This window comes from Palaemon carinicauda, chromosome 6 (assembly GCF_036898095.1).
Source record: "Palaemon carinicauda isolate YSFRI2023 chromosome 6, ASM3689809v2, whole genome shotgun sequence".
Classification (NCBI taxonomy): domain Eukaryota; kingdom Metazoa; phylum Arthropoda; class Malacostraca; order Decapoda; family Palaemonidae; genus Palaemon; species Palaemon carinicauda.
In genome coordinates, this window is record NC_090730.1 from 150,546,716 (window position 1) to 150,561,745 (window position 15,030).

The following is a 15,030-nucleotide window of genomic DNA, read 5'->3' on the forward strand; positions in this document are numbered from 1 at the left end:
CAGTTGTTAACCCCTTGAGCTAAGAAGAATTGTTAGGTAATCTCAGCGTTTTCAGGTGTATGAGGACTGAGGAGAATGTAGAAAAAATAGGCTAGACTATTAGGTGTAAGTGTAGGCAAAGAAAGATGATCCGTAACCAAAGAAAGTGGGATCCAATGTAGCACTATCGGCATTATCTTACAACCACTTAACGCCTCTAAAATTACACTCATTCTTTCAATGGAAGGTCCTTCAGCCTTTGACTAAAGATAGTGGATCTGCTTCCTTGGAGGGGAGGCTTACTAGCCATATACTACAATGTGCTCGAGAGTGACCTACCTCTTTATTGATGTACTTAATTCTCCCAAGGTCTGTATCTTTCCAGGAAATGAGACTGACCAGTGGTCATTTAGCTACAAAGCTTCAAGGCGAAGAAGCAGAAGAACAGCAGAGGAAATGGAGGGGTATAACATGCGGGCTGGTTCGGCTACAGCCTCATGGATGGCTTTATCCAGCAGATTACCTGCTCTTCGCAGATAAAATTTACGATTTCAAGGTAAGCTCTTTAAGACGGTTCCCTTTCCTGGTCAATTTTATAGCTAAAACAAGGAACGAGAATATGTTAATGTTATCAAACCTGACGCTATTGATACCATGCAAGAGAAATTGTATTTATATAATTCTTCCTATCTGCAAAACAAATGAATTAGTGTCTCCAGTCTTAAACTCAATGTTAGCCTCACTGAGTCACGGGTTTGATATCTTGAAGAATCTGAAGTTATTTTTACAGTTCGAGTCAGATGACCTGTTGGTGATGACGTGGCCGAAATGTGGCACTACATGGATGCAGGAAATAACATGGACTATGAGAAACAACCCGGACATAAACAACCCAGAACAAAACAAGGCAATTAACCTCAGAATTCCTTTCATGGAGTAAGTTCATAAAATACGCTCGTTTCTCTTTTAGACAGATTTGTTTCATCATTACTCTTTTGGCAGAAATATAGTTTTCCTCAATAAGGTTGAATCATTAAGCAGAGATTAAAAAATAACTACTTCACAAAATGGATATAATGCTATTTTGCCAAAGCAATTCCTGCATCAATAGTATAAAGAATGGTTAGTTTTTGGTGTCTAAAACATCACAAGAAGTAATTCATGTGATAATTTTGCTTAGAGCATAATCATTCTGTCGCAAGGTAGCTGTTAGATACTGACAGAAAGAGGAGGTGAATGTAACTTACTTTATTCAACAAGATAACGAGCTTATATACAAATGATTAAGGGCAACAATGGCACAAAATTCCAACAAAGTGAAACATGCAATGGCCAGCTTAAATGGGTTTTTCTATTATCAATGCAGGAGAGAGCAAGAGAAAAAAATAAGGAATAGCATTACAGTGTATGAGCGTGCTTGGAATACATGTGCGTTACAATTCTTACTTCCAAATTGAGCGAACATCGATGTGAAACAAATACTGTACAAATTTCATGACCTCGCATACCATGTCTTAGGGGGAACGTACCCACTTAAGATAAAAAAAAAAAAAAAAAAAAAAAAACCAGATAGGATAAATAAAGGGAAGATTCGTAAAGTGTCCTACATTTTAAGTAAGAAGCTTACATTATGAAGTCAGCTTCTCTTATGAACAATGTTAGTCGCAATACAACTACATCGTGTATATTCTTAGACAAATGACCAACGGGTAGAAAATATCCAAGAGCAAACAGTCTTGAAATCTGATGATCATTCCTACTGTATAATATTTCTGCGAGTGATATTACAAGAGAAACACCATCAGGTATCACAGGGTTCTAACCCCCAAAACGACTATGTTAAGATATCGTGTATAATCAGGGACCTATCCGTAGATAACCACAGATATCTGCATCCCAAAGACTTAACCCAGTCTAGGAATATACAACGAACCTTATGTCGGTACACGTTCTTCTTACTTAGCAGCCCGCTGGGATGATAAATATATCCAAACCATTAATTGTCATTTTTACTTTAAAAAGAGTGCAATAAGATTATTAATAAATCTGAAAACTTACACAGTAATGGCTTATTGCATTTGAAAAAAAATGGGGTTTATGGAAGAAAGCTAGCCAGTAGTGTAAAAGCACTGGAAAGTTTAGCGAATGTATGGGACAATAAGGTCAATTCTTGCAACACAGCATCTGATTTTGCAAGGGCTCACCAAATGCCCTCACATTAGAATTGTGGAATCACACAAGTCATTTCTTGCTCGAGGTTTTTGCCAACCTCCAGCTGATGATAGCAAGCGAAAATGTTGTAGCGTCACAGTACGATCTAGCGTTTTGAAGAGCTAAAAGGAAAAAGTTAAACGAAACTGATCAGTTGATATCATCATGATGCCCAGGAATTGTTCCAACAGTTGCAGTATTATCAGTATATTACGTGAATTGAAGAATTCTACAACTACCACAGACTGAACAAAGCAGGATTTTTATTAACTCTAGAGGCTTGTTTGACCTAAAATTGCCAAGCAAGAGCACGTCCTATTTGCCGCCGCCATCTTGTTTGTTTACATCTGACGTCATGTTCACTGCTTCCCATCTAGTTAGGTAGCCAATATATCGAGCAAAAAGCTCTCATGCTTTCCATTTTGGGCAGCAACGGCTTGATGCTGGTGGAAAAAAAAAAGAAAAAAAAACTAGTATGATTCCAGCTTAACACACGATCAAGTGCATTTGTATATAACATTTTCAGGTGCGATATGTTTCTTCGTTCTGAATTACTCCCCCCTCCTGACAATACAACGCTGGCTTCTAAAGAATTCCAAAGATTGTGTCCGGGTAGAGATCCTGCAGATGGCTTCTTCTTGCAACTCAGCGAAGGGATCTCGCAACCAAGGACTTTCAAGACCCATCTACCATTTTCTGTCTTTGACCCTTCGTTGATTGACAAGTCAAAGGTTAGCATATCCATATTTCATCAACAAATTTACATTTCCTTTCTATGTCCAAACGGTATAAATAGTAATCCCACTGAAAGATGTAATCCGCTTAAAAAAGCAATGCAATTAAGAAAAAAAAAAAAGTGGGTTTCAATAACCCTCCTTTCCCGGAATATCGTATTACATGGATATAATATCAGTGCTGCATATATATATATATATATATATATATATATATATAATATATACATATATATATACATATACAGTATATATATATATATATATATATACATATATATATATATATCATATATATACATATATATATACATATGTATATATATACATATATACATATATATTATATACTATATATATATATATATATATATCATATATATACATATATATATACATATGTATACATATATATATATATATATATACATATATTGTGTATATATATATATATATATATATATGTATATATACATATATATATATATATATATATATACACACACTTCTTGAAAGGTGGCCAAAAACTAATGATACACTTTTCGTAATATTCATAATTTCATACACATAATGATCCAGAGTCACCTAGCTTTCAAACTCAGACCTATATCACATCATAATCTCTCCTCCAGGTGATATACTTAGCGAGGCACCCAAAAGACGTCGTTGTATCCTACTACCACCACGTCCGTCTATTCAAATCCATGAGCTACTCCGGATCCTTCGATGAGTTTTGTGAGTCCTTCATCAACGACGAATGTAAGAAACTGATTTCATGACATTTTGCTCACTAACTTACTAGTTTGGTTGGTTCTTTGGCTTGTGTTTTAACCATAATATCCAATGCAGTAAAGGATTTTTATGTGCTTTTAGATTAGTCTTATGGCCTATTTACACATGACAGTTATGTTCATTGTGATGGATAAGGTTAAACTGTTATATTTTTGTTTTTATAAAGCCCTCACACATACTTATGTATATACATAACCCCCCCCACACACACACCAAAGATATATATATATATATATATATATAAATATACAGTATATATATATATATATATATATATATACAGTATACATATATATATATATATATATATATATATATATATATATATATATATATCAGTGTACACGACCTGCCAATAATGAAGGCTGAATATTTAGATAGATATGCACACACATGCACCCACTCTCACCAGGGTATGACTACTTTTCTCCCGCTACCCAAGGGACAGGGAGAGAACGAGTATTTATACGTTGGGCAATGCCACTGAGTGTGACAGAAAGATATATACATACACACATGCACACACAACACACACACACACATACACACACACACACATATATATATATATATATATATATATATATATATATATATATATATATATATAATATCCAAACACTTCGATATATAGAATGATTAGAAGGAAAAAAATTTAGATCTAAGGAAAGAAATAGGAAAATAATTTTAAGAAAGAAGATAAATACTCCTGTACTAAGAAAAAAAATCTGACGAGATTAGTTTAGCAATAAAAAATAGCCACTCCCACCTACATGATGAAATAGAAACAAGTAAAGAAGAATGAACAGTAATTTAACCAAATTTGTATTGGAGTCAGCACAAGAGATTGGTGGAAAAGTTCCTGAACAAGATCAAGGAAAACTATCAGAAAAGACAAAATCCTAATAAAGACAAGATTGGAAATATGTGTAAAATCCAAGAGATGAAACAGAATTAGCAAAACTCTCCAAAACAATAAACAAACTAAAAACACAAGACGTTCATAAACACTATCAAACCAAAATTGAGAAAACACTAAAGAGAGAAAGAAGCGTCAAATTGATGAAAAGAAGTCTTGGAACAGGGCATTAACAGATGTTTGCTTGAAAGGATGATAACTGAAATGTTAACAAAAGAGACAAAGTGATAATAGTTGTAGATTTCTACACAATGCTATAAAATACTGATATCATCATCACATCTTCCTACGCCTATTGACGCAGCTCTGGGAGGTAGTGACGAAAAACAACAATAGTCATATACTTGTACAAAATAATTTTGACAATAAAAGTCATGAAACATTTGAACCGATACCAAAAATAACAGTAGGAGAGGTAAAGCAAGCATTAAAAGACATGAAAAGAGGCAAAACAGTAGGAGATGGACTAACAGTAATTCAATAATAGATGGGAGATTTTATAGTAGTAAAACTTGCTGAACTTTAGAAAAAAAATTCTACAAGAATACTTTATACCTACAGATTGGAAAAACTTTATCGTTTTTTTTTACATCACAAAAAGAGAGACACAAAAGATCTGAAAAATAACCGCCCAATAACTTTACTTTCAGTAAAATACAAAATATTTCTAAAGATCATATTAGGTCGAATAGAAAAACAGCTAGACTTTAATTAACCAAGAGAACTGCCAGGCTTTAGAAGTGGATATCCAACAACTGACCATATTCATGTAATTAACCAGCTAATGGAAAAATCAAGAGGATATGACAAACCACTATGTATGGCATTTATAGACTTTGAGAAAGTTTTCGCTTCTATCAAAACTTCAGCAGTAATTAAAGTCCTACAAAAGCAAGGAATAGATGAATCTTATGCCCGAACATTTGAAAATAGCTATACCGGAAGTACAGCAATCCTAAATTACATAAAGCTAGTGAGAAAATTTCGATTGAGAACAGAGTTAGACAAAGAGACTCCATCTCTCCTAAATTATTCACAACATGCCTAAAAGAAGTTTTTAAAAATCCAGACTAAGAAAATGTATTAATTAACATTAATGGGGAATACCTTGACAACTTAAGATTTGCAAATGATATAGCTCTCTTTAGTGAGGAGGAATTGCAAAAGATGATAGAAGATTTAAATAGAAATGGCAGAAATGTACAACTGAAAATGAATACGGTACGAATAAAACTAAGATAACGTTCAATGAAAATGTAAAGTGACAACAAATATGGTTTATGGACAAACCTCAAGAGATTGTTAATGAATATGCACATTTAGGCCAGACACAAGACCAAAATTTAAAGAAGAATAAGCACAAGGTGGGGAGCTCTCATAGACAAAATGAGAGTATGAAAAGTAAATTGTCCCATTCTCTAAAAAGAAAGTATATAATCAGGCATTACCAGTATCAAATTATGCATCAGAAACTTGGAGCCTTGCTAAAGCCTTAGAGCATAAGCTATAGTTGCAACTCAGAGTTATGGAAAGAATAATGAGGGGATTAACACCAAGAGGCAGAAAAGAGCAACATGGACATGAGAACAAACTAAAACAGAAGATATTCTAATAACATGTCAGAAAAAGAATTGGACATGGACAGGATACATAATGATTTAAGACAGTTAACAGATGGACATTAAGAATAACACAATGGGTCCCTAGAGACTGGAAAGGAATAAAAGGAAGGAAGAGAAAATGATGGATTGATGAGCTAAGAAAATTTGCAGGTATAGCCTGGCACAAAACGTCCATAAACAGACAGGCGTGGAATGACGTTCTTGTACTCAACAGTTTAGTGTAGTACAGCACATTAAGTCATATGTGTATTTGGAAGAGAGAGGTAATGATATCAATATTGCCTGTACTGTATTTCATAGAAAGAAATTTTCAAACAACTGTAGAGTATAGGTTGCCTGTTATTCAAGGAATTCCTTAACTGCAGGGGTGGGGTTGGAACCGAATGTCAAGGATAAGGAGGTTTTACTGTATGTATGTATGTATGTATGTATATATATATACATATATATATGTGTAATATATATATATATATATATATATATATATATATATATATATATATATATATATATATGTGTGTGTGTATATATATACATACACACACACACACACACACATATATATATATATATATATATATAAGCATATATACATATATATGTATATATATACACACACACACAAATATATATATATATATATATATATATATATATATATATGTATATATATAATCATATATATATATATATATTATATATATATATGTATATATATACACACACACACATATACATATATATATATATATATATATATATATATATATATATATATATATATATATATATATATATATATATATATAAATTCTACGACTAATCCAAAAGTATATTATCATCCAAAGGTTAATGTGAAAAGGAAGCCAAATGCTCATACATTCATGCCCTATTAAAGTAAGGAAAACAAGTGCTTCATAAGGAAGGAAACCTCAGATTTAATTCTTGAAATATGGGAGGTTATAGAAACCATAAACTGGAAACTGGTACAGAAGTATTTAATTTAGCTTTAGAGAGAATTTACCCATTTATTACAACTTTGTTCAAAGTTATTCAGTTATTAAAACTTTGTTCATATTTATTCAGTTATTGCAACTCCGTTCAAAGTTATTCCATTTAAGCCATCACATTATGAAAATATAAAAGACATAATTTACTTATATAAAGCTCCCTACATCATGCATAACCTAAATATATTCCTTCCCTAGAACAAGATTAGCTTTTCCTTAACTTACATATAATTTAAGTTTTAACCTTTCACTCTATTTCCTAAGCCTAAAAAGGATGAACAAGAAAATGGACTATAAATAAATAATTCATTTGCGATTAGCAATGAGCATCGTTATTCTGTGAATAGATCAGACCCCATTTTTTAAATTTTATTTCTATTATAGCTTTTTTATATGTTTAAACTTTGTTCATCTATTGTGTTCTTAGTGGTCTATGGACCCTACTGGCTGCACATGAAAGAAGCATGGGAAAAAAGAGATCACGAAAATCTACTCTTCATGTACTACGAAGACTTGAAATCGAATCCCATCTTGGGGTTGGAAAAGCTGAATGCATTTCTGGGCACTGGGCTTTCAACAGAGTAGCTGACAAAGGTATCATGGACTCGATGATTGATAGATTTAAATAAAATAGCTTAGCAGTAACCATTGTCAAAGGCAAGTAGATATTTTTCAATTGCTATACAGGGTATAGGAAAAACTGAACAAAGAAGGATATGGTGTAGCAGTGTCTATATGCACAGCTATCATGTATATAGTAAAAAAAAGAATTGCATTATAAAAACCCCATTAAAAACAGCAACTAGATTAGTAAAAAAAAAAAAAACACACTAAAAAATGTCTCTTACCACTACAAAGTCAAGGAAATGCTATCAACGCATCAGTGAAATGAAAACCGCATCTTGCTTGGTTTTCTTTTTTCCAGATCTGCCACTACACGAGTTTTGAGCAGATGAAGCAAAGATGTGACCTCTGGGGAGACAACAACCCAAAGGGCGGTGTCATGAACGAAGACATAATTGAGAAACATGGAGGATTCTTCAGAGAAGGTATTTTGTGGGTTCACTATTTCCCTTAACAGTTGTAAGTTAAACTTAAGTTGGGGTCTTATCTGTGATAAATGGAATTCTAGGAGGGGTATTATCATAGTTTTGGATGGGGAACCTTGCCTAATAAAAGGAATGTTTTTTTTCTATAGAAAAACTTCCGTTTTCTTCGAAAATTACCTTTATTTCCATTGCAAATAGATAGTTATTGAGATATATCCTAATATATCCCACTAAGAGGAATTGTACAGAGACGAAGTTGCCCAAAACAAAATTTAGTAAATTCATAAATAGGAGATGTTCAAATGCTAGACTATAATGTCTTACCACTTTACATTATATTTATTTCTCAACTGTATTTTATTTATGCATCTTTGTTGGTCAACTTATCTCAGTGTAATTACTCATCTCTATTTTATTGTACTTCTCTCCAGATCATGTTAGTTTATTCTTTTGATTATAAATATATATCAGGCTTTAACCTCAATATTATATAAAAGTATAACTTACTCTAAACATGTTTCTATAATAATTTTCTTTGATATGTAAAGATAGATGCTAGTTCTAGACAGCAATGTTCATATGTTCTAGTTCTAAGGAATAATATCCCTATATTCACAAGTAATTTTTGCTGACATTGTACAAAGTGATTTTGGATGATTTAAGTCTTTTCTGTTTATTTAATATTCCGAGCAACTGAAAATAGATCTCCACATTTATATAGAGTACAGAACTTTATACCTCTTTTTTTATATGTGTTTCTATAACTTAGAGACACTGATTTCACTTGGTAAGATAATATAGTTAATAATTTTTTGCATTTCAGGTCGAAGCAACACCTGGAAATCAAAACTAACCCCTGAACAGGAACAGAAAATAGAAGACTGGATTGCTAAAAGATTAACCCCTCTTGGAATCACATTCACAGAGAGTATTGTTCAGTGAAATAATGAGCACCTCACAGCTCACCAGACGAAGGCTTTTTAAGTTATGAGCTTTGGGTGGACGAAGTAAATGAACAAAGTAGTATAAAGTAGAGTTACCTTAGTGAAATTAAACTGGTCATAGAGAAAATTTGGTGATGCTTAGGAAAATACTGCCATTGATAAGAAAATACTTAGTGTATGCCATATGAAAATCACTGTACTCGATGAAGCTATTTGAGGGAGTCTCCTATAAAAATAGTCCTTTATGAGTTACTCTTTTAGTTATAAAAAATATTCAACTTACGTGAGTTAAATTATAAAATTATTAAAAAAGATACTTCTGATATCCAAACAATGAGAGAAACAGTAGTGGGAAAATTAAAGATTCGGGATAATTGAAATGTGCAACTGAATTTAATATTAGATAACTGTTAATGATTATAGAACAAGAAACCTTTATAAAAAGGAATTTAACTGTAAGTTGATTGTATTAACATAACATAATAATCCTATAAGTATTTTGTGAATAAAAAACACTGTACTGCACATCAATTACTTTTACATTAGAGTTAGTAGAATTGACTGAAATAGTATTAATTCTTTACTAATAAGAACAAAATCTTGTTGATATGGTTTTGAGTTTAGGAATTTATTCCTTCCCTCATAACATTCACTCATGTTTCTTTTTTAGATGTGCATGATAACATTAATACTTTACAAAAGGAAGTACTGCTCCTGCATGTACTATTTTGTTGAATTAATCACCCTCAAATCTGAGTTACATTACTGTTCGGTTAATGTAATCTTTATTATTTGTTACTTATGTGTTTATTTGATAATTTTCAATGCTGGGGATAAACCCTGAGTGTTTTCCTTGGGTGAAATCTATGTTAAGTTTGGGGTGATACTTTTCCTAAGTGCCTATATCAGCATTCAAGCAATGAAAAAGTTAATTTCTAGATCACTATCTTTCCTCTCTACATAATATCCACATTTAACATTAAAACGTATAGGGGATTAGGAACATCATCTCCCAGCCATCCACTGTCTAATTAATAAATATTAAGGTAATCCTCTTTACCTCTTATTAAAACAAATTAAAATCTTTGTGACTTTTCAATTCTTGCTTGTAGAAATTCATTGGTGTTCACCACCAGAAACATGTAAATATCAACTATACTAACAATCAAACCACCATTTTTTAGTCTAGGGTAGTGCCATAGCCTTTGTACCATGGTTTTCCACTGTCTTGGGATAGTGTTCTCATGCTTGAGGGTATACTTGGGTATATTTTTCCATCTTATTTCTCTTCTCTTTTTTTTTTTTTTTTTTTTTTTTTTGTAGTTTTTGTGGTCTATATATGAAAGATCTATTTTAATGTTGTTACTGTTCTTAAATATTTTACTGTATTCTAATTATTCATTATGTCTCTTTTAGTTTATCTATTTCCTTTTTTTCCTTTCTTCACTGGGCTGCATTTTCCTGTTAAAGCCCTTGGGCTTATAGGATTCTGCTTTTCCAACTAGGGTTGTAGCTTGGCTAGTAATAATAATAATTATAATAATCCCTAGGCCAGAAATCAAACATCACAAAGTTCAAAGTTAGAATGCTGAAGCTTTGAAGTATGAAAGGCTTCAGATTAGTTGATAAATAAAATGGTATTTATAACAAAATGATAATGATACCAAGGATACAACCATTCAAATTTGCATCCAACAGCTTATACCTTAAGGAAGGATCTATGTTATGTTAGAGAAGGAACGGCAGAAAATCTTTGCTGATTTTCTTATAAACTTTCTCTAGCCCCTGGAAACACTTGGTTGGTTTCTTCTTCAATTGTACTGAAAATTAGCTTATTGAGAAAGTCTTTTAGGATTTTTCATGACCAATCTATTCTGAAGAAATGTTTTAATTCTTTTATTCTACCTTGTTTCGAGTACAGTATTGTTCTCCTGTCTGGTCTTCAGCTCCTGATTCGTATCTTAATTTGTTAGACAAAAACGTTTGGTCTAGTAAACTTCTTATTCCTGATCTAGATATCAATCTCTGGCACTGTCGTTCTAAAAGTTCTTTATGCATGTTGCATAAGATTTTTCATAATTCTACTCATCCTTCGCATTCAGATCTTCCCAGGCTATACCTCCCTGTACGTAGTAGTAGTAATGCAGTTAATTCTAACAGTCATACCTTCTCCATCAAGAGGCACAGTACTACATAGTAATCTAGAAGTTTTATTCTAGATGTGACCAGATTGTGGAATGATCTTCCTAAACAGGTACAGTAGTTGAATCAGTGGAACTTCAGAAGTTCAAACTTGGCGAATGTTTTTATGTTGAAGAGGCTGGTATATCTCTCTTCATAGCTTATATATGACACATCTATTTCAATGTTGTTACTGATCTTAAGATATTCTATATGCATTATTTGTTACTTCTCATAAAGTTTACCTATTTCCTTTCCTCACTGGGCTATTTTTCCTTGTTGGAGCCATTGTGCTTATAGCATCCTGCCTTTCCAACTAGAGTTGTAGCCTAGTTATCTAGTAATAATAACAATAATAAAAGAAATTAAAGCAGGATTAAACTCATTTTATATAAAAAAATACTTAACATAGTAAAGCATAGAAGACTTCAGCAACAATCTACAGTACACTGTTTGTATTTAAAATAATAAAACAAAGTATTGTACTTTGCTAAAATTCCTGCATCATTCATCATCAATAATTCCACCATCAGAAAAGCACAATTTTAATGAGTAAGGCTATTCACTTTTCTTCATTGTCATAAGCTAAAATTGAAATTTCCATATGAGAAAGTTACATAATATACACCTTTCTTATCACAAATATTTGTTTCCAGAAACTGGCTTGAAAGCAGGATTAGAATGTGGTTGCTTCTAAATTTTTTCAAGTTAATTTCAAAAAGTAGTTGCAGTTAATCACTGCAACTACTTATGAAAATGTAGAGTAATTTAATAAAGGCAGTTACCCCGACATTGCGAAGGCACTATTTTGTCAAAATAATTTTCTGTAAAGTTTTTTATGGTAAAACCCATGGTAATTTTGCTGTTATTGTATGGTACTTTTAAAGTTAAAATAAGCTTCATTCTTGATTTAATTTAGAACAGATGTCAGGCTATGTCCTCTGTGAATTTGCGGTATAGGTATCTAAAGTTAAGCTTTCTTGTTTTCTCAGCTTGTTCACTTATTCAAGAATAATACTTGTGTTCTAAGAACTGTTCAACTGGGTTTAAAGTATTATAAGTTAAATTCTTCAATCAGAAGATAAACTGAAACAACAGAAAAATAGTGACTGCATACTTAAATTGTGATCTCTCAATAATTCATCCCAAACTTGCTAAAATTCTATAGACTTGTTTCATATTAGTTAAAAAATTAACATAAAAGTATCATGAAATACCTCTGTGTATGACCACACTCAAGCTATACAGCAGAATATTTCTAGATGATATGAGACTTATTTACAGGTTTGAAGGTCGTTCATGAATGGCAGAGGCAAGGGACACGACAATGTCCTAGAGCTTGATCATATATACATATGATCAGTGCCCGAGGGGGCCCCCTTCCATCAAGCTAGGACTAAGGAGGGCAAGGCAATGGCTGCTGATGATTCAGTAGGTAGACCTATAGGCTTGAGCGGGTCTCAAATTCCCGTCCAAATGATTGCCAAGATGCTACTCAATCACTTTGTTTGGGTGTAAGCTCTACTCCTTCTGTCCCTCTCTCCATTGAAATGAGACAAAGATATTGGATTGAGTCATATTAGCATGTACACATAAAGATAAAAAAAATTCCAAGAGACACTCACCTGATAAGAGCCGCAGACTTCACATACATCAAGCCCATAAAGAGGATACAATTCATATATAGTCATGTTGAAACGCTCTGAAAATAAAAAAGGACATATACATAAACATATAATGTAATCAGATTTCTATCTGCAAATGGTAATTGAGGCATATTTTCTAATAATTAATAACAATGGCCTTTTAAGTGTCTCAATTAGCATAATTTCTTACATAAAAAACCTTTGTAGAGTTTCGATCATATGTTTTAAGTTGTTGCACCCATGAATACATAAACAATATTGAAAATAGGATCTAAAATTTTTATAATGGTGAGTGTAATAAAAAAAATAACATTACTAATAATGATATTAACAAAAATAGTACCCCTAGAAATGTCTCATAAAAGAAGATAATATAGTTACGTACCTGGTTGATAGAGATCATAAACTCTGGCCATGTTGTACCTAGAGTGGTTTGAAACAGGATACCATCTTTCGACTTCGTATGTTAAGCATGTTTCTTGGGTGTCTAACTGTTAGAAGGAAGTTAATAAGAAAAAATAATAGTAATGGCAATGATGAGGGTGATGATATTAATAATTATACAGTACAATAATAACAATAATCAAGTGTTGCTATTAAGGTCTCTCTATCTTATGTTTATACTGCACATATTATAAAGAAATATTTATCTACATCATATATGATTTGTAGAATTTTCTTCATGTATTACTGCACTTAGCTTTTTAACATAATACTGTAACTCCCTTTTTCATGTCAATGATGTGCATGCGTTGAATGTTATAATAAAGCATACTGATACAAATAATGCCTTTGACTCACATGATTAAAGAAGAATTTTACTTGAGTATCAGTCCGAAGTGCCCACCGTAAATTACGGACAGTGCGGGAGTTGACAATTTCTATAAGGTCATCCTGCATTACATAGTAACCAGACGGAAGATGGATTTCGACCACAGCCACGCCGCTCGTCTCAGATTCTTCCACATCAGTCCATCTGGAAACGGAGATAGATTCAAATCACGATGAAATTTTATGGAACTACTGTAAATAAAATGAAAAATTGAGTTTCCATATAAGGAAATTCTATGCTATAAGAGTTTCATCATTGAGAGATTTGTCTTTTTGGCTTTTTAAAAGGATTACATACTTTATAAATTGCAATGATAATAAAATATAGTCATTAACTAGTCTGTAGATTTGAGCCTACCCTTTTTTACTTTGGAAAATTGATGGAAAAACTAAAAAACTAAAACACATCTTAAAATTATCACTAGATATACCCTCAAATTCTTAAACTTGAGATTTTATCAAAATCCTTGTAACTCTTCATACTGTATAAAGTAGTGTAGCAGCTTGAGTCGCAGGTTTAATTTGCTCTGGGAACAAGCTCACAACACTTAAATACTTATATCCTAAAAAAGTTTTTCTCATAAGAAACAAAGGTGTCCCACACAATGTGTTCCACATGTCTATAAATACAAATTCAATAAGGCTTAAAGGTCTTATAATGGTAATTATCATACAAATTATAACCTCTAACATCAGAAATGAATGAAAATTAATAATTCACAATGAAAACTACAACTTAAAAATTAACTTATACTTTGAGGAGAGCTGTTGCTGGCAAGAGGGAAATAAGAGAGAAGGAAGAGGGAGTTGCTGCTTGAAAGGAGAATTTCCCTCCATAAAAAATTCTGGTAAATTATCAGGAGTTCTCTCTCTTGAATGACACTCCTCATCACTAAATGAATTACTCAATTTATCCTATCTGGACACTTGCTCATAATTTTTTACACTCATCTGTTCTATTTTCACAAGTAATCTACCTAGATACAACTGCTTCTGCTTTTTCCTCAAAATAATATGGAAATGAGCCATTGTATGGTTGGTAAATTGGTTAGCTGCTTGTCCTGCATAAGCCTTATCTGGGTGAGCGCATTGTGAACACTGCAAAGGTGGCG

The 15,030-nt window shown here is 32.3% G+C and overlaps 2 protein-coding genes across 2 annotated transcripts in view; one reads left to right on the top strand and one right to left on the bottom strand.

Moving 5' to 3' along the window:
• Window positions 1–10,535, top strand: part of LOC137642229 (sulfotransferase 1C4-like) — a 12,023-nt gene extending 1,488 nt beyond the window's left edge. The window contains exons 2-8 of the mRNA XM_068374760.1: window positions 365–535; window positions 770–915; window positions 2,717–2,921; window positions 3,557–3,683; window positions 7,695–7,861; window positions 8,193–8,316; window positions 9,140–10,535. Coding sequence (XP_068230861.1) covers window positions 365–535; window positions 770–915; window positions 2,717–2,921; window positions 3,557–3,683; window positions 7,695–7,852 — 807 coding nt within the window. The 3' untranslated portion in view covers window positions 7,853–7,861; window positions 8,193–8,316; window positions 9,140–10,535. The remainder of the gene's footprint in view (window positions 1–364; window positions 536–769; window positions 916–2,716; window positions 2,922–3,556; window positions 3,684–7,694; window positions 7,862–8,192; window positions 8,317–9,139) is intronic.
• Window positions 1–15,030, bottom strand: part of LOC137642728 (CD109 antigen-like) — a 231,099-nt gene that overhangs the window by 22,138 nt on the left and 193,931 nt on the right. Inside the window, exons 29-31 of the mRNA XM_068375553.1 lie at window positions 13,889–14,063; window positions 13,473–13,578; window positions 13,067–13,143 (exon numbers count right to left, since the gene is read on the bottom strand). Of these exons, the coding sequence (XP_068231654.1) occupies window positions 13,067–13,143; window positions 13,473–13,578; window positions 13,889–14,063 (358 nt within the window). The remainder of the gene's footprint in view (window positions 1–13,066; window positions 13,144–13,472; window positions 13,579–13,888; window positions 14,064–15,030) is intronic.